The 21,062-nt window shown below is 38.0% G+C and overlaps 1 protein-coding gene across 5 annotated transcripts in view; it reads left to right on the forward strand.

Annotated features, from left to right (window-relative positions):
- The window catches only part of anks1b (ankyrin repeat and sterile alpha motif domain containing 1B), a 202,145-nt gene that overhangs the window by 86,661 nt on the left and 94,422 nt on the right, over positions 1–21,062 (forward strand). For all 5 annotated transcript variants that reach the window (XM_017411549.3, XM_017411548.3, XM_017411551.3 and 2 more), the window contains 2 exons: positions 721–908; positions 7,604–7,735. In XM_017411549.3, the coding sequence (XP_017267038.1) occupies positions 721–908; positions 7,604–7,735 (320 nt within the window). The remainder of the gene's footprint in view (positions 1–720; positions 909–7,603; positions 7,736–21,062) is intronic.

Raw genomic sequence — 21,062 nt, forward strand, 5'->3', positions numbered from 1 at the left:
TTTTCATTTGTTGTCATTTGTAATCATCAAAATTAAACGAAATCAACATTTGAAATATATGAGTTTGTATGTAATGTATGAATATAATATACAAGTTTTACTTTTTAAATGGAATTACTGAAATCAATCTACTTTTTCATGATATTCTAATTTTATGACCAGCACCTGTATAAGGGCAAACAGTGCTGAGTGAAATCAGTGTTTCCTTCACTGGAAAAGACAGTTACTGAGTCCACATAGTTTTACCCTGTCCAGCACTGCCCCCTGTGTAATAAATATGAGATTGCAAAAAGATGAGTTCCTGCTGATATGCTCTCCTCTCAGTAGCTGCAGACACCATAATTACTTCAATTACTTTAGAGACCGACTCTCTTTAGTACCCAAGCAATATAGAGGGGTGACAGACAATGAGTTTTGCCTCGGGTTCTGTGGCTACTTTTTGGTAAACCTTTATTGAAACTTGAAAAAAAAAAAACCCCACAAATTTAATATCTTGTACCTTCTGTACTGAAGTTTTTCCTCCTTTCATAAGTGCTATAATGAGACCTGGCTTCATACTGTTGTCATAAGAGACAATTATGGGTTATTTTTATCCCCGACTCCTTGAGGATTTTTTTTTTATTAAGGGAAATTTAATTTTCCTAATTTCCAAAGTGAAATTAAGCAGTTTCCCTGTGGGATGAATAAAGATATCCTGATTTATGTTATCACTCTCTCTAGATGACGCTGTCACAAGTGAGCTGTCCAAACTGCTCCATGACATCAAGAAGTGCCGGGACAGAGACTACTCCTTCGAGGAGCTCTGTCACACCATCTCCTCCCACTCCATGGATAGCTTTGGGAGTGGGCGTCTGTCTGACGAGGAGCGCCCAGAGAGACCCAACGGCACCCTAACTCGAGGCACCAAGGTAAACTAACGACAGAGGCGTGATTGGTTTCTGGATGACATTAGCTTGCTTAAATCATGGAGTTTATTTTCTTCTGAATGTGCTTCTGAGGGGTTAATTTGTTATTTTTTTTAATGTAAGGTAATGTGGAACATGTATGAGTTGTCTTACCTGCAGAAGGCAACTAAATATCCATGTTTAAATTACCTAAACATGGATATTTAGTTGAGAAAATGGTAACACTAAACAACTGCTTCATCCAAAAGTGACAAAGTTTAATTGAATTTGATCTTTAAAATGAACCGTTAGATTGATTTGTGCATAAAACTTCTCTGATTTTGTGGAGCTCTCAACCAGAGGTAAAACAGTTACCGCACTATGGATTCCATACAACCCCACCTAAAAACAAAACCTCTTTTTATAAAACCTGAAAAGAAATATAACATGTAATCAATACAGAGAAGTTTTATATTCACCACACAATAATGAAACAATAAACTCAACAGAAGAAAACCAGATGTCACTGGTGGGATGAGTCTATAATCTTTCTGCTGTTTGGATTGGATGTGGTTGCACAGTTTTACATTAACATGATGAAGAAATGTAAGTAAATATGATATAAAACTCCAACTTATGTAGTTTGGATGAAGCATCATCATTTACAGATTATTAAATGGGCTTTAGAATCATTTTGATCTAAATTTGAAATAGAAGACGTTCTAATTTAGATATTTTGATTTTGCTTGTACTTTTAACACAGATGTAGAATTGAAACATTTTTTTTTAGATTTGGTTTTGTGATTTGGCTGAGGATGCTAAAGCGTAAGTTGGAATATTTTGCTTTATTTTACCGTATTTTCCGCACTATAGAGCGCACTGGATTATAAGATGCACTGTCAATAACGATCCATTTTCAAACTTTTGTCATAGCGCACCGGACTATAAGGTGCATTAAGTGAAACAAAACATCCCCGTCTTTTCAGACAATACTGCACCAACGTAAGCTTCAAGTCAAGATGTGTCAACTGTATGATGTGTTTAAAGTGAAATGATCTGATTCATCCAAAATATTTCCCCACTGCAAGTTTACTATCTTAAGTTCAGTTATATCTCCAAATATGAAGTCTTCACATGCTGCAGTGTTTCTTGTTAAATAATGTTTGTACTTGCTTTATTTCAACAACAGAGGGCAGTGTTAGACAGACTGATACCACCAAACTGTCTTGTCTTGATTCTGCTGCAAATAAAACAAGATTTAGTTCATTTAGACGTACAAATAATATTTGTCTTCAAACTGATTTTTTCTTATTCTGTGCCATTTTAATTTTGAAATGTCAGGCCTTCCTGTCTTGTTTACATAAGTCATCCTTCTTAGAAACATAAAACCTGATGAAACGTTAATGGCTCCAGGTTCACGTTTGACAAATAATTGGCTTGTTTTTATGACCTGATTAGAGAACTCTCTTTATTTTTGTACAGCCAGCATAACAGGACAAAGAGCTTTCAGGATTTTTAATTCCACTGGCAAAATGTTAGAACAGAGGTCATTTGTTACCTTTACTCCCCCACCCCACCTGAACCTTTAAACTCGTGCTGAAAAAAGCCAGCTGAGTGTGTATTAGCTTCCTGCTTTCCTGCTTCTTATATTGTGTTTATTTCAATGTATTTTCTTCTGAGTCATAAAAGAAAAAGCACAAACACACCTCAGCAAGGGTGCTGTAACGCTGATCAATAACTCATCATTTTTCCATTTCTGCAATAAACCCACTTTAAATGGAAGCCAAATTATGACTATACACCACGGCATGGCGTTTGCAGCTTCATGCCAAAGGTCATACACCTGTGCATGTACTGAGAATGCACAAGCCTCTGCTCATTTAGGCTGTAATTATCTCAATCCATCTTGTATCTCTCTTCCTCAATAAGCACTAATTTGTATCCTATTATGAGGACTTTCAGTGTGTATGTGTTTATGTGCCCCCAGGCTTGTGTAGGAACATGTTGCCAAGGCCATTAGTATGTGATTCAGTGTGCCCATTAGTCATGAATAAAGCTCAAATCAGCTCTCCAGCACACCCAGAAATACAGGCCACTTTCAGTGGCTGTGTGCCCAGAGTGTGTACTGGGCAACAGCTGATGTGTTGTGTGTTTTTTAAAGAGGACAGTAGGTATGCATTCAGGGGGTTCATGTGTGAGAGTGAGGGTCAAAGATCAAGGTGAGGGCGCACAACAGAAGATGCAGCAGTCGCATTCAGTTTGCAGGTCAGGATTCAAACGTAAAAAGCTGAAGAAGCTTTAAAGACGTGACAAAATGCCACAGACCAAACAATGATGACAAACTCAACAAAGAAAAGATGACAACTATTTACTGGCACATGTAATTAAACAAACTGCTACGTTTCTAGGATTACCAGTTAACACAGGTGTAAACTGGGGACAGGAGGGGAACTATCTGCTGTGCACAAGAAAGGTATATTTCAACATAAAAAAATTGGTAAAGCAGACCAGAATAAAGAAACCTAAACACCAAATACACAAGATACTAAATTCATCATCCATGGTATGACCAAACACATTTAACTAACATGTATTTGTAAGAACCTGATGTCACTTCTTTGTATATTTACCCCATACATTTGAATAAGTACATTTATAAATAAATGAAAATATTCAGAAAACTGACTTAGGAAAATAATAAGGACAAGTTTTCACATGACTGTTTGTAAAGTGAGACAATAGATTTGTGAGAAGTTGATTTCAGTCATGCTGATTATTTTTACTTTTTGATTTAAATAATAACATAATTAGAACAATAACCCCTTATGTTGAACAGTTTTTAACTTTTAGATATAAAGAGTTCATTGTTGTTGTCAAGTTAAACCTGAAACATTATGTTCCTAACCAAGTTTCTAACTATACCTGTATCAGATACAGTAAACAGAGCTAGAAACAATAAAATCCTCCATTTGACGATCTCAGTGTTTTACAATCCTGGTCCTGGAGGGCCACTATCCTGCATGTTTTAGATGTTTCCCTGCTCTTCAGCAGGTCTTCAAGTTCTGCAGAAGCCTGTTAACCACTCATTTATTCAAATCAGGTGTGTCAAATTCAGGGAAACGACTAAAACATGCAGGACAGTGACCCTCCAGGACCAGGATTGGGCCTCACTGGACTAGCTGCTCTACATCAGTGTCACTATACTTCCCATGTAGAGGAGGGGGGCTGTTGGAGTGATAAGAAGTGATGTTGTTTCATATAATAAAAGAGTTATTGCATTTTTATTGTTTTTGAAGCACAAGAAAATTATCCATAATGTGCCCATCATTATAAGGGTGTGTAATAGAGATGCCTCAGTGTATAGAGTAAAGAAGTGCTGCATGGCTGCTGTTATTATTATTATATTATCTGCTGTCTTGCTAACCGCTCTATAATGCTGTCATTAGGATCAAATTACAGCTGAGGATATCTGTTAAACCAAAGTGGATATGAATATGTCTGTGATGAAAATTATTTGTGAGTTGGTGGATTTAAATGATTCATCCAAAGAATGCCCAGGAGATCCAAAGAATAAAATAAAGACAATAAAAGCAGCACAACAGAAGTTGTTTTCATGTGAATTAAAGATGAAGTTACAGTTAAACATTAGCATAGCCAGAGATCAAAGTGAACCTATACTCACCGGAAAGCAGTACTTTTTTATAGCGTACCATCACTTATAAACCTGCCAGTATGCTGGTTTCAGTTTCATCAACTGTAAGCTAGGGCCGGATCCTATAAACTACATTATATGTAGGACATCGGTGGAAAGCAGGAAGTCATTTCCGGCGCTGCACTGTTTCTGTGGGTCAGATTTAGGGAATCGGGTAACGCATGACTCACGAGGAACAAGGATTGGTTAAAAGTTGGGCGCCTGCGGCAAAATTTCTGATCAGTGCATCAATCGTATATAAAAATGTTAATATATGGCAACAGATCAGTGGCACAGAAAGGAGCATCGTTCCTGGAAGTAAGCAGTAAATCTGTTGGGAAGAAATTTAAGCCTTGGCTATATAAGATGTGGATGCCTAACATGAGAGTGGAGCAACATATCTGGGTACTTGGCCTCTGCAAACTGCTCCTGTCTCCTTTTTGTGGAAACCACCCTTCCACTTTGACTGGCAGTGAATAAAACTCAGAACTTCTAATGTGTTTGCTAAGGAAATGGCTTCAGATAAGATTACAGTATAGATTTGAAGCTTTTAAGTGCCTGAACAGTAAGGCTTGTTGGGAAAATTAATTTCACTGCTGATCAATGATCACCAGCGTTATAAGAAGACTTTTGTAAATATGGACAAAAGGCAGCAGATTAGATGACTGACAGAGGCTTCACTTCTTAACACACTTTGAACACTGAGCATCGCACCATTTTACATTCTGAGAACATTTCTCCTCAAGATGCATTCAGACGCACTGTTTTAGAACATATTTTGCACACGCTCGCCATCTTTCTGCCGACGCACACTTTCTTTTGACTCGTACCTCTATCTGAAGGGCCGTGGCTGTTCATAACCAGTCAAAACTGGACACAGTCAACTTGACTATTCATAGATAATCAACTTTTTGCTACTCAAAACGTCACGGCAGTGCCACTAGATGGATCAAATCATTTTAGACACCGTACAAATAATAATTTTCAATTAAAATCGATTTTTCTGTTCCATCAATTAAGTGAAGCTAATTGGTAGGTATCATAAAAAGAGAACACACATAGTTTTCCCTGACAGTGAGTGCAGTATTGATCATTAATGCAGTTTACTAGGATTAATAACAATGTTTTTCTATTGAACACAAACTGATATCAGATATTTACTGTAATGATAGGATAAACCTACCAACCATGGTTACAGTGCAGTATGTGTACAGTATATGAAGACTGTAGCCCTGTTTAGATCAAGTAATACCTGATTGTTATAAAGGAACCTGTGCAGTTTGAAGGGACTGGTGGCCTTTCCCCCCTGTCTATTGGTTATTCCTTTCCTCTTAATCCTATTCAGATCTCACAGTTTTTATCCAAGGGTTCCCCATGCTTCTGTTTTACTGTGGTGACATTCTGTGGTCCATGTCCTTAGCTGGAGCACATGATTCACTGAGCTATCAGGTGTGCTGTATCTGCTCTCCTAAACCTCGCTGCACACAGCTCATCCACACACCTGTCCCCCTGAGAGCCAAAGAGCCTCAGGTAAAGACGCTGTGTGCATGTGTGTGAGCTCGGTTTACCTCGCCATTACTGCACCTTTCTGACAGTTATGTGACTCTCAAAGCAGCAAAGTGAAGCAATTTCTTCTTTTCAAAAAGAGTTGGAAGAATTTTTTTTTCATAACCAGCTTTATCGGCTTGAATAATACTTTGCATTAGTGTTGCATTGATATATGATAGTCTGAAAACGTAATTGGCTAAAAATCAGAAGTCATGTTTCATCCCCCTTACAGTTAATTATTGGCAAAATAATATGCTCATTTTTCAAATTTTACACTATTTGATGTCAAAAAGGCATACTGTTTTAGCTGTGGTTTATATAACAATTAGAACTAGGGTTACTAAACAGCAGACTTGAAAACCACAACAATAAACTCATCTCTGTGGGTTTTGCTCTTTTATAAAATTTAATTTAATGTTTTCGTGGACCTGATTGCTGGTATGTTTAAGAAGCCCAGCTCCTGACCAGTTTGCTCCAACCGTCCTCTTTCTGTCAAACCTTAACCGCAAAACCACAAGTATTTTATTTTTTAAAAAAGCATTTTTGTGCTTTTGGCTCTTGTTTACATGCAAATGCTCAAACAGACATTTTCTTGGGGAACTCTGTAAGAGAGATGAAATTTAGCAAGTGATCGTTTGAGATTTTTGATAACTATGACGCAAACATCTACTTTTTTGGCTTTTTAGTTGTAAACATGGGAAGTCGGATCCAATCCACCCTAAATGCAGAAATGGCAACACTTCTGACTGGTTTCAGTGCTTTTCTCCAGCAGAAAAAAAACCTAGGAGTGTCTTGAACTAAAGGTCTTTATTAAAAAAAGCCTCCCGTATATGTGCGCTATGGTTTGAGATCACAAACCAAACTCTGTTAAAAGGCATACGGTGATCAAAGCTTAACAGTCAACAGCATCATTTTGTGTTCTTCTGATCTGCTTCTACTAAGCTTTTTTTTCCTTTTGCTTGCTCGAGAACAGCTTGATATCAACTGACCTGCCTCTTTTCCATTTTCTTGGTTGCCTGGGTGACAAGTTCTGCTCACCGTTCAAGTTGCCTTGAACAGTGATGGTGCCTGTGTCTTTCTGAAACAGTTTGATATTTTGCTCATGTTGTCTGTTCGGAACAACAGAAAGATGAAACTAATTTATCGTGGACACCTCATCCTTGTGTTGATGTTGCCTCAGCGAGTGGACTTTAAAAGTGCAGAGCTTCCTTATGTTATGTTATTGTCAGTGAATTGATTTAATCAATAGGTTGTCTTGTTTTTTTTTTTCTTTTTTGCACTTGCCAGATGCAAGGTTGTAACCCTGTCAAAGATTTTTATTTGACCCTTTGGCACATTGTATGCATATATTCGACTGTCTTTTCCCAGTTCTCTACTTTTGAATCATGAAGTCGCCAGTCCTCAAACCCAATTCTTTCAAATTATTGTTTACTGTTATGCTGTCAGTCTGGTGACTATGCTCTTATACTTGTGTTGACAGCGGCCAACTCCACCTCTCGCTCCAGCCTTGGAGGAGGATGAGGCAGAAAAAACCTGTGGTCCCACTGGGTTCTGGGAAGCTTTTACTCCGTGCAACGGCTGCCGCAACCTTGGCTTTTCCAGCCTGTCACAGGTACACACACTAATTATTCTCATGATTTCTCTGTCAGGTATTGTAAGAGGTAATATTTCTTTGCTCGTTTACAATGTAAATGATTCCAGACGTGCAGAAAATAGACCCTCATAAACATACAGAATATTTCAGATTGTTTTTATATTTTCCATTTAATGAAGGTTTGCTGCAGCATTCACACACTCCATCACACAACTGAAGTGCAGTGAAATTACAGGCTAGTGATGTTGCCATTGTTCTGAGTGAATATTTTCACTGGTTACCTTGGGAACACAGTGAATAAGCCATCACAAGAGAGACTTGCTCTCCTGGCTGTCCTTTTCCTCTATTTAGTTTTTGTCTTATCATGAAAACTTCAGAAAAAAAAAATCATGTTTTAAGCCACCACCTTCATGAGCAGGTTCATGAATTTGAATTAGACTCAAATATTAGAAACAATAAGAATCCATTAAAGGGTAATCATCACTCTAGAGAAAATATGAATGTTGCATCAGCAAAGAAATATATAACAGAAGATTTTGATTTTTTTTAGGGTTTAACTAACCAAATTTCTTTAAAGATTAATTCAGTCTCCCTCCTTCTTCCTCCTATTCCTGCTACAAGTCTCTTTCCTCTTCATTCAGCTTTTCATTAAGCGTGCCGTGGATCTAAGCGCAGTTAAATGTCTATGGATGAGTGTTTAGTGGCAGAATGCATGCTGGCTCAAACGGCAGGACACCTGACATTTACAACACAACGACCCTTCTGTCTTGTACACTGGCAGCCTGCCTGAGTGACTGGCACAGTGCCTGTGGAGGTTTGCACCTGGATGTTTGTGTGTGTGTGTACGTGTGTCTGTACTAATGTGTTTAAAAACAGCCTTCTGTGAATATTAGTTAAAATGTTTGGGTTTGCATGAGAGGATGTGGGCACAGACAGCATATTTGGTGTTGTCATTTCTCTGTGTTCAGATGTGATGTGGTGTGATCTTGAGTTTGTGTGGGCAGGTGTGCGTTTGTCTGTGTCTACGTGTATGTGTGTGTATTTGGTGTGCAAATCTTATAGAAAAGAAAAATGAGAGAAGGGTGTAGGAGAGAGGAAAAATTGAGTTATTGCATAATTAAGTTTGTGCTAATTTGCTCAGTGTAATTGTGTTCAGAGTTAAAGAAAACGTTTCCATTCTCCAAATAATCCAATAAACAAAACTCTGAGCCTCAGTCATTTCCTTCTCAATAGATGTTTCTCCCTTTTTAACCAGAAAATATTCTAAATGTCCGCCGGGGTATTTTTGGCCTGATGTGATCGTATTAATGAAATATAGATAAAACAGTTCTGAGGTAATACTGTAATTATTTTTTTCTTATTAATCTGTTGACGAACTCATACAAATACTTCTGTCCATTTTCTTGCTGAAACCAGCAGCAACAAACACTCCATTAAATTAAATGGTAAAAGTAACATATGTTAGAACTTGATATCTGCTAATCTGTCCTGACTCTGCAGTCCTGAAAAGTTTTTATACTTGTACTTGTACACAGTTTTGTCCAGTCTTTGTTCCTTCTCATCAAATCCCAATGATTTTCAGTCTTTCGATAAAGGGCATTGTAAATGGTCTCAGATCTGACTCTCATGTTGTACTTTGTATGATCTGCTAAAACATCGATCTTTGATGTCAGCAGAAGGGAGGGAGAGTATATTGTTGGGTGAAGATGATCCGCAAGAATCCATTGTGAGACATTTTTAGTGTAAGATGTTGATTAAAGCAGCCTAAAGATTTGCAGCAGGTGCTCTGAAATGTCATCATACTGACACAAATCTGATTTCAGAGGAACAACACAAACAGTACCGTTAACTTGAGCCTTAATAATCACTACTGAGTCTGTTTGAATGGTTTATGCAGTCCAAATATTGTGTAAGAGTTTACAAATGTGATTTTTAGTGATCCATTTATTCTGTAGATTTCTTTATTTTAGATGGCAAAACTAGTGAATGTAAAACAGCACTTCTAATTATCACCTATTAGCGTGCATGTGTGGTACATGAAGGAATGTAGATCTGTACAGAATTTTCATTACAAGTTGCCTTTTTTTTGTCCTCATCATAGAAGCTGACTTTTGTCAAACGGTACGTGGAGGTTTCCTCTCTGACGAAAGCTTTAAAAAGTTCAAACTTGAGGCAACCTTGAAAATAAAAGGAAGATGTGGACAAAGCAGAAGCATATTTCACAAATGGAAAAAAAATTATGAAGCTAAAATGAGGGTTGCTTGGTTGCCAAGCAACACAAATGCATGTGATGTCAAACGTGGGATGTCCACCATTATCAGATCTCAGCCACCATCAGTACAGGTGCGTCAGAGTTCTGCAGACGTCAGCGTTTCCTGAGTCTCACAGCTTCATTTCTCCCCTTACTTCCTTTTTCCTTCCTCTTTCTTTTCTTCACTGACAAAAACTTCCTCCTCACATTTCCTTTTCTGCAGCCCTGCATTTAGAGTTAACAGTCTAGGCTGTTTTAAGAAATTGTATAGGTGGTTGGAACAGGTCGTGTTGGTGCAGAGTACCAGAGTACAATCATGACTGAAGATGTTAAGGATTATCAAACGCAGATGGTTCTGGGAGAGTAGAGCTTATGTGAACAGCTTTAGAAGCTTGGATATAAACAACCGTCTCTGGTTTTGAACAAGTCATGGTTTGTTTGCTTTTGTATTAACAGCTTTGGATCACAACCAGTCAAAATTTGTGGAACACAAAATTCATCTAATATTGAGGGTAGATTATAACATACAGAAACTCATTTAACACAAGCTCTGTACACTCTATTTACTTAACACACATGAAGGAGAAATAAATACATAGTTTAAAAAAAAAATTTACTTTATGAAAAAAAAAAAGTTTGAAGCTGCTGCTGCCTAAAATGGTTACCTCTGAGTCCAACAAGCTGAACACATGTCTAGGTATTTTTTTGTGTGTTGCTGTTGAACAAACATAATGACTACAGACAAAGTAACCTGATTTAGTGATAAATAAGAAAAACAAAAAGATTATCAAACAGCTGTAATATACTGTATTTATAGGAAATGTACAAATAACTTCTAAGTGCAACAGACAAAGTACATTTGTGGTAATATTTGTTTGGATACAAAATACACATTGTAGAAATTATTTTGTTTACACGAGACAAACAATGACCTTATTCTGCAGAAGCAGATGGAACTACAAAGTCTCACACAGAGCTTTTTGTCCCCTTTCCAAAACCATTGTCCCACTGGTTGTGTTGGGTTATACCTTCATTTTCCTACAAAATCAAAAACAATATTCTACATTTTCTCACTTTTATCCCTTCAGTGATGTGCAGATTATAATTGACTGATGTTTATTGGAGCCTTCACTGGTTTTAGTTGACAAAACTCAACAATTTTTGGTTTAAATTTCCTTATAAATATGTATCATAAAAATCCTTCTAATTCACGATGTTCCTATTTTTAGTTGCTCTTGTTTTTTGTCCTTCCCTGTCACCTTTCTGCTCTCTCCCTCTCTTTCTGTGGGACATTATGCAGCTCTGAGCTTACAGTTTCTGCTTGTTAATAGTTTTATACCCTGTAGACTGCAGCTTTAGGCTGTCAAACTAACTTTCAGCACACACACACATAACTGATGTGATAACATTTCTCCTGAAATAGATTCAACATATACAGGTCATGAGTACTGCGTGAAGCTGCATAAGTGTGAATGTTTTCATGTCTGTGTTGTGTCGTCAGGTGGAGTTCCTTTATTTTTCAGTTTTTGAGGTAATTTCTGATTTTTAAAATGTCACAATTTTAAAGTTCTGCAGTTACGTTTATGAGCTGACATACACAGTTGTAGTGAGTTAATTTGTTTTACAACAGACTGCTCAAATAAATCTGACAAAATGGGCTATTAACTAAAGAAAGGCAAGTACAAGTATCTAGGAGTCTTGTGTGTAGGATAGATCAGGAGATAGATTGAAAGTTCAGGACCTTGTCTGCAGTAATGAGGGCACTTCTCTGGTCTGTTGATGTGAAAATGGAGCTGAGCCAAAAGGCAAAATTCTTTATTTAATGGTCCATCTATGATCCATTCTATGGCGCGGCAGTGGCTCAGGAGGTAAAGCCTTGTCCTGTAACCGGAGGGTTGCTTGTTCAAACTTGCTCTGTCCATATCAGCCGTTGTGTCCTTGCCCTTACAAAAAAATCCCACGAAATTCACGTGATCACATGTGATTCCCATTTTCCACATGTGGTTCACATAATCCACACAAAAATCACGTTTTCACATGTGATTCCCATTTTCCACATGTGGTTCACATAATCCCCCCAAAAATCTCGTATTTCCACATGTGATTCCCGTTTTTCACATGTGATTCACATGTGATCACATGTGACTTTCACATGTGATGTTCGTGGGATTTTTTTGTAAGGGTGGGCAAGACACTTCACCTACCTTACTGACTGGTCGTGATCAGGGGGTTTTGCGGCGCTGTTGTCATGGCAGCATCACTTAGATAAAGCACTATACAAGTGCAGGCCATTTATCGTTTCCCATTCCAACCTTCACCAATGGTCATGAGGATTTTATCATGTCTGAAAGGACGAGATCCTAGATACAAGCAGCTGAAATTAGCTTCCTCCATAGGGAGGCCAGGCTCAGATAAGGTGAGGAGCTAAGGTGGTTCAAGCATCTGATTGGGATGCCTCCTGGTTCCTCCCTTTGGAGGTTTTCCAGGCATGTCTGAATGAGAGGAGACCCAGAGGCATATCCTGAACCTGCTAGATTCATTATATATCCACTCTTGGCCAGTAGGAGCTGGAGTGTTGTTGGCAAGAGGGATGTCTGGATTTCCCTACGAAACCTGCTGCCTCTGTGAATAAGCAGCAGCAGGAGATGGATGGATGGATGGAACACCTCCGTTTCAAGTTCAAGGATCTTATTTTTCATTTTATCAGTAAAATATAAAATCAAAACTGCAATTCTATTTGCCAGGTGACTGTATAAAAGAAGTTAAAAGGATTGATGCATCTTTCAGAATATTTAGAAGTCTTTCAACAACATTTACTATCAAATGTCAGGTGATCAAACAACACTTGGGAAGAATGAGAGGGATGTTTAACAAAACTGAGGGCCTTTTTTTTGCTGTTTCTCCTTGAAAATGGTTTCCAGGAAGGGAAAATAGACCCTAAAGAGACTCTCAGCCATTTTCACCACACTTTGCATAGGTTTCTTGTCAGTTACACTGGAATTGCTAAACCGAGACTTGATAACAGCTTGTCAAGGATGCCTTTTGGTGTAGCCCGATAAAAGGTGTAGAGGATGGAGGGGGAATTCTTACTCAATTCAGTCTTCTGATGAAACGTATCATCTACTAAACATTCTTGATTTAGGAGGGATCATTTTGATCATTCTTGATCCATTGTTAATGCAAGAAAAAAAGGTAGATTTTCTCTTCTGGTTTTAAGATAGATTTATTTCTCCTTTGTGTATGATCTACATAAACATGACAAAAATGCTTAGAAATGATTGACCTTCATCCACATGTGCTCCAGTTGGATTGTACAATATCTTCTGCTGCTGTTTTTGTGTTTCTCAGTGCAGCATGTTTATTAGTTTTATACAGCCTCACAACACTAGTTCAAATAAAGTCCAAGGAGTATAACCCTGACAGTTCATTAAGCTTAAACTTGTAGAAAAAGGATGTTTTCAGTTGCTTACATCCACCTTTGGGATGCTTTACATAACAACTGGAAGCTTGGCACATAAATGTGTTTTTTATGGTAATACGACGTGTATGCAGACTGACTTTAAGGGACCTTCAGTATTAATTGACTGCTGTATTTGTTTCTGAGCAAGAGTAAAGCCATTGAAGTGGAGAAAATGGTGGAAGTTGTGGAACGAAAAATGTGAGGAGTTCAGAAAGGAGCTGTTAAAAGCTCTGGGTAAAAAGAAAGACCTTCCAGATGACTGGGCTACTACAGCCGCAGTGATTAGAGAGACAGGTAGGAAGGTACTTGGTGTGTCATCTGGACAGAGAAAAGATAAGGAGACCTGGTGGTGGAATAGTGAAGTGCAGGAAGTTATCCAGAGGAAGAGGTTAGCTAGGAAGAAATGGGACGGCGAGAGGTCGGAAGAGAATAGACAGGAATATAGGGAGATGCAACGTAAGGACAAAGTGGGAGGTAGCAAAGACAAAACAGAAGGTGTATGATGAGTAGTACAAGAGGCTGGACACTAAGGATGGAGAGAAGGACTTGTATCGACTGGCGAGACAAAAGGGGATCAGACTGGAAAGGATGTGCAGCAGGTTAGGCTTGTTAAACATAGAAACAGTAATGTTCTAACAAAAGAGGAGGGTGTGATGAGACGATGGAAGGAGTACTTTGAGGAGCTGATGAATGAAGATAAAGAAATGAAAAGAAGAGTAGACGTCATAGAAATTGTGGACCAGGAAGTGGAAAAGACCAGTGAGGACGAAGTTTGGAAAGCTATGAAGAGGATGAAGAAGGGGAAGGCAGTTGGACCTGATGACATACCAGTGGAGGTATGGAAATGTCTAGGAGAGATGGCAATTGGGTTTTTGACTTGATTATTCAGTGGCATTTTTGAGAGTGAGCAAATGCCGGAGAAATGGAGGAAAGGTGTATGGGTGCCAATTTGTCTTTCAAGGTATGCACTTGAAAGACAAGGGATGAAAGTCAGCCGTAGCAAGACAGTATGTGTGTGAATGAAAGCAGAGGTCACAAAGGTGCAGGACTTCAAGTACTTAAGGTCAACTAAGGACAGGGAGTGTGGTAAAGAGGTGAATAAGAGAGTCCAGGCAGGATGGAGTTGGAGAAAGGTTTCAGGAGTGATTTGTGGCAAAAGGGTGGCAGCAAAGGTCAAAGGAAGGTTGAATGTTGTAGTGTGGTTTGGAGACAAAAAGACAGGAGACAGAACTGGAAGTGGCAGAGCTGAAGATGTCGAGGTTCTCCTTGGGAGGGACAAGGATGGACAGGATTAGGCATGAGGTCATCAGAGGTACAGCACAGGTTGAAGGATTGGGAGATAAAGTTAGAGAGGCCAGATTGAGATGGTTTGGACACGTGCAGAGGAGGGACAGTAGGTATATTGGTAGAAGGACGTTAGAGATGCAGCTGCCAGGAAAAAGACAAAGAAGAGACATATGGATGCAGTTAGAGAGGAGATGGAGGCAGTTGGAGCGAGGACAGAGGACGCAGATACAGAGTTAGATGGAGGAGGATGACTTGCTGTGGAGACCCCTGAAAAGGGAACAGCTGAAAGATGATTTGTTTCTGAGCAAACAACAATCATTGCATATGTGCCTGTTGTGTCTCATTAAAGCAGGAGGAGCAGTAATGGAGAAGGTAAATAAAGTGTTTGAGTGATGAAATGATGTCACTTTATGTGGCTGATTAGCTATTAATGCTATGAACTTTGTGTCAGACAGACATGTTCAGTCCTTTGAGCTTCGGAAACTGATATATAAATAAATGTGACATGTCATAATAACCAGGAAATCAAGAAGATTTAGGGTTGGAAATGCAGATGTTTTTATATTTGCATAGTTTGAATCATGCAATTATGTGTTTGTATGTGTCAGCCATTTTAGGAAAAACTTTTATTGAGTTAGAGTATTTGTACTTGTTGGTTTCTATGTGAAACTTTACTGAATACATTTTTATGATGTTGTTTTCTCTTTCTTTTTAACCAGCTTGTATGTTTTTTAAAAACTTTACAAATAAATTGACATTGACATATTAGGAAAAGAGTAAATTTTATTGCCTTAAACCAAAACATGTGTTTCTGACATTAAAGAAATTCCTGGAAGGAGATTTTAAGAGACTTCTGTGGGTATAAATGAAAAATGTCACAGTATTTCCAGGAATTATTAGACAGGCTGCACTTCAGTGTTGCTTATTTTCTCTGTTGAGTAGCAGTGCTCATTGGATTTCTTTGTAAGTGAAACCCCTTGTGCTCAATAGTTAGAGGGTATGTTTCATTCCTGCCACTTTTTGACCTTTTTCAGTTTAGACTTTTTTTTTTTTTTTGCTCATCACCTGATCCTCATTCCACTTTTCTAAGTAAAAGGATGATTTAGTTTGTAGAGTTAAAAACTTTAACATTTTCTAATTTAAAGCAGATGGAAATGGGACCTTGTTGATATGTTTTTATTTTTTTTTTACTGCAGTTTTTCTAAAAAAGTCCTTTTGAAGCATTAATAAATTATTCCTATGTATAATCTAAAAGTACAGATCTACAAAAACAGATCACTTGTCAAGCTTCGTTGTTGGTACGTGTGTAAAAAGTGGGGCTAGTCATTGTGAACCCAAAGGGAAAAAAAACACGCCCTCTAAAAATATTTTCCAGCTTTATGTCTGAGATATAAAAGGAGACTGTAAAACTGATAAACAAGAAGTTGTTTATCCCCAAGCTGAATGAGCTGCCTCACACATGAAAACAAAATCAACTCATAGAGAAAAAACAAATGGGACACTGGGTATCATTTGATTTTATTTTTAAGGAAAAAAAACAACCCATTTGATTTAAAAAAAAGTGTTTATTGTGAAAAATTGGATAGCAAATTGATTTTTATTGGAAACACTATCACTTTAAACCAATATGCAATATACTCTTTCAACCAAAATGCTTTTTTCAGAAAAGCAACACATTTGTCTGTGGAAAAGATGAACAGATTCAGAGCGTTTGATGAATTTACCATAAAAATCACTGCATTTACTGTTTTATAAATCACTGATTTGTGTGCACAACATGCATTTTTCTGCATTTCTGCTGTGCTTTAAAAAGCAGCATTTATTATAAGTTTGTTTTTTAGTTAGATATTTTTCTCCCTAAAGTTGTTTACTGCTTATCTACAAGTCAAACATTTGTCCACCACTGGCTGCCTTTTTGCTCTGGGCAGTTTCTGTGTCTGTGGGATTAATTGTGGAGCCAAGGAAAGCCACACCGGGAGCTTTAGCCGGTTCAACAGCCATCATAAAGAATGTGAAAGGTGTTATTTTCTAAAGAGTGACTGCTTGTGTCCCATGGGTGGCTTAGGTAGCTGATTTCTCTAAAAATAACTAGCCAAAACAAATTATCCGAGGTCAACACTACTCAGTGCAGGAACTAACCTAACATATATCAAGAACTCTTAGAAAACAGGGTTTTGTTTTATTTTTTTTTGTTTTATTTTACATTTTGCATCTGTTTTCAGTCATTATTTCCCCTCATTGCTGTTCTCAGAAGGTCCATTGTCCTCTGTGGTGTCCACCCCTCCCTTTTCTTTCTAATCAAATAGTCTTCATGAGGAAATGCCAGCAGATTACAGCATCTATTCATATCTGATGGCCTCTGAACTCTGTTCAGAAATCTCAGAGTGGAGGGGCTGGGATGTGACTGTAACACTTGTGGGTGGGTTGAAGAAAACTGAATTTCAGATGATAAGATGGAAGTTTTGAGGTGATTAAGAACACCAAAATGCAGTCCAGTTTATAACAGAAGTAAATTCCTGATGCTTATCAAGAGGAAAACACATGAAGTATTCACCCAAGCTGTCACATGCTCGCATACAAATCAGCCTCACTGCGTTTTTACACCAGTATGATCACAAAGAATTTCATCCGTCAGTCACATGTGCAGACGCAATCACACACTCACACTCGGGCGTTTTATCTGGCCACTGCAGTTGGATGGGAGCTGCGTACGACCTGCTAATTAGTGGCCAGAGGAGGCCTCTGTTTGTCTGCTGCCTTCCTGTGCGACTCAGACACAAGTCTCTCTGTGTCCTATCTCTGTCCTGAAAGATAGAGAGGGAGGGAGGGAAGTGAAGGGAGACCAAGAGGGTGATTGTTGGAGGCACTACTTTATATTTTACTGCGTGAAGCATTTGGGGCTGAGCATAAGGAGCAGCAAGGATACCATCAAAACATCGGGATCGGGTAAAGTTGCTGAACGTGTTGTCAAACTGCTGGCTTTGTTTCATCTTCACAATCAGATCTTTCATAGTTGAGTGTGAGTGATTTCCCGGCACAGACTGTACTGTTGGAGATCAGTTTTTTATTTATTTATTTTTTGCTGGCAAAGGAATTGCTCAAAGTTTAATTTCTCTTTCCTGCATTTAAACTGCCTGGTTCATTTTGTTGCCGTCTTCAGTATGTAAAATCAAGCTTGTTGTCTATACTTGCCTGCCATTCCTGTGTTTTCCTACATTTGTGTGTGTGTGTGAGAGGAAATCCCTGTTCCTAACTTGCTTCACTCCCACTTCCTCCACTTCCCTTCCTCAGCACGAACTCATTTTCCTCTTCCCGCTCTCTCTGTCCCGTGCTCATCTTCGTGGGATCCACAGACTCAGACTCTGTAGTAAGTGTTCAAATTGGATCCTCAAGCCTTTAGTTTCATTTTGTTTTCTTTCTCTTTTAATGTTTTTAACCAGGATTCTTCTCCTTGTTGTTGTTGTGTTGCTACTAAAGCAGGTAAGTTGGAAGGAGGAAATCTCAAGCAATGTGACTAATTATAAAGTAAAAATGAAAGGGTTGAATTCAAAAATAAGAAAAGGCATGGATATGCGTAACAAGTTAAATGGTACGTCATTTTTATTTGTAAAACTAAAATTAAATTCAGGTTCTTTTTTTTAGAAAGCAAAAGATCCTATAATTTCTAACCAAATCTTTTTCTAATGCTGACGCATAGAATAAACTTTTCTCAGTAGATTGTCTTCCATCTGTTAATTTGCATTTATAAACATCTGAAAATCCTTGTTTGTGAAAAGACCAGGATTGTGATGATTATTCAGTTTTCCCATTACATTTCACATAATGGCAAATATTTTAAATTCAGGACTGAACAAATATCTTAATGTTGTCCCTTCCTGTCAAAGATGGCGTTTCTACTTGTTTCAGTTTCTTTTTGAACTTCCGTTCACTTCCCATAATTCTTGTCAACGTCAGCTTTATCTTTATTTGCTTTGAAGAACAAAAGCCAGAAAGCAATCTTGTCAATTTCCTGCTGAAACAGACTTTGTGACACACAGGCCTCAGAAAAAGAGAAAAAAAAATCCACTACTTTGGCATTCTGTTGCTAGTTTTAAATATCTTTAAGCACACAGTCTAGTTTAAAACATTTCTCAGTAATTATTGGGATCCTTTTTGAGTAAAAAAGCAATTATAAAATTAAAGTTCCTATTTTCAATGTATTTCAAAAGCATCCCAACTTCTCCAGATCTTGGGAAAAAAAAAGAAAACCTAAGATAAATGTTGAACTAATTCATGATGTGAAAGTGAGACGACTGGAAGTAGCAGCTATAAAGAGCATCAATAAATAAGGAACATTATTAAAAACAAAACAAATTTACATTCTATATCTTTATTGTCCTGGTTGAAAAGTAGAGTTGAGTCGTACCTGCGTTCACTTAACCAGCGTAACTTGTTTTATATAAATGTTCTTTCATTGTTTTATATGGTCATCAAAAAAAATGTAAAAGATTTTCTGTCAACCCTGATGGTGTTTTAGTTTGAAGCATAAATATTTGTTCTATCCGAAGTGGCATTGCATCTTTCATAACCAAAAATTACACAAGAGAATGATTTCTAAAGTTAGCTAGGATTAGCTTCTGAGTAAATTCTGTAAATTCTGTCTACACAAGTCGGCCAAAACTTTATAACCACCGCCCTGGTTTATTTTTTTCCCCATCGTAGCAACTCTGTTAAGTCAGGGCTTGACCCAACAACATGTCCTTTATTTGTTGGTCTTGAGTTGTTAGCCATAGAGGGGTAGTTTATGGTAAATATTGTGGTTGACTGTTTTAAAAAGCTCCATGTGCTCTGGCACTAAGACCTCCACTTTATTTTAGAAGTGATTAACGTACCTCAATTGCTATAATGTGCTGAGTTATAGTGTACTAAGTTAGTTTGTTGCTTCCTGAATAATTTCTTTGGGTTAGAGAGATTTCCACCTGTTCGTTCAAGTGTTCAATCAGGGGCCCATCCCATGTGCTCATTAGTTTGGACTTACTAATCAACACTTACTAATGCAGTCAGCAGTCTATTCATCAACTTTAAAAACATTCTACAAATAATAAAAATGTTTGCCTTCTAGTAGAACCAAACTTTCATTAGAGGGCCTTTAAAACACACTGTAAGACATATTATATTGCAGGGACGTGTTCTTAATCCTAATTAAATATTGCCACGGAAATGATTTGATTTACTTTTAATTCGAGGTGTGAAATTTTTCTAAATGTCTGAGTGAAGTTTTTATGGGCTCTAACAACTTTTTGGGGCTCTTCCGCCATACTCAGCCTTTATTTTTCCGTCTCAGTGTGTGAAATCTGTGGCTAACCAGCCTGTCAAGTCAAATCAGTGTCATTTGAACCCAGGCCACCCGTAGAGTGAAGGAATATAAGACTGACTGAATCACCATTAGCAAGTAATGGCAATCTAATTGAGGGCTGATGGAGAGAGAAGGGTGGAGGGAAAAAAAAGATATGGCTTTTTGAGTTTTTTCACCTTTTATTAAGTGATGGGTGAAATAAATCTCAGATTGAGTGCAGAAGATGTGAGTGAGAGAAATCATCAAAGGACTGATTGCTCCATCAGCCGAAGTGATTTATTCATTTTGAATGTGCTCAGCGTGTGATTGATGACCTGATGCAGTGTGGGTAATGTAGTATCAGAGTATGACAAGAAGAGTAATGGGTGTTGAATGAGGGGAAAGGAGTTGGGAGAAGGCAAAGGAGGCGACGGTGGAGTCACATCATTGTAAATATATTTAAAGCCACGCTGAGAACAAGTGTTGCCCCACAACTTATCACCATGGTAACATGTCAGCCTCTAATACCATTAGGAAGGTTGCAACGAGGGCAGATTGCCAACAGGCACTCCAGAAATGACGAGTGTTGTTTTGTGGGAATGAGTCTGACATTCAGAGGCTCTGTGGCTGGGTGAAATTATGCCCGCCTCTGTAACCTTTTTCCCTGCTTCACATCCGTCGCTCGTGTTTTTCATTCTTTCTCGGTACACATCTGGCTCGCGATAAGAGACCTCTGGGCCTTGGCTCGCTCTCCGAGCCCTTCGGGGCTCAGTCTTTTCAGTAGAGCTGCAGGAATTTGCAATGTAAAAATTGCAAACCCAGTTAAACCCAATTAATTACTGTTGATGTATTTTATATTATCTTCAAATTACAATTCAGGTTTTTAGCATAGCTATGAACTGAGTGACTTTCACAAAGAATTAAATTGCAGTATCACAAATGGCAAAGAACAAAAAGCCTCCTTTTATAATAAGTTTGTTTTCTTTAGTTGCAGTTTTAGATTTTTAACCTTTTTTTGTTTGATCTGAAATAT

This window comes from Kryptolebias marmoratus, linkage group LG18 (assembly GCF_001649575.2).
Source record: "Kryptolebias marmoratus isolate JLee-2015 linkage group LG18, ASM164957v2, whole genome shotgun sequence".
In the NCBI taxonomy this organism is placed as follows: domain Eukaryota; kingdom Metazoa; phylum Chordata; class Actinopteri; order Cyprinodontiformes; family Rivulidae; genus Kryptolebias; species Kryptolebias marmoratus.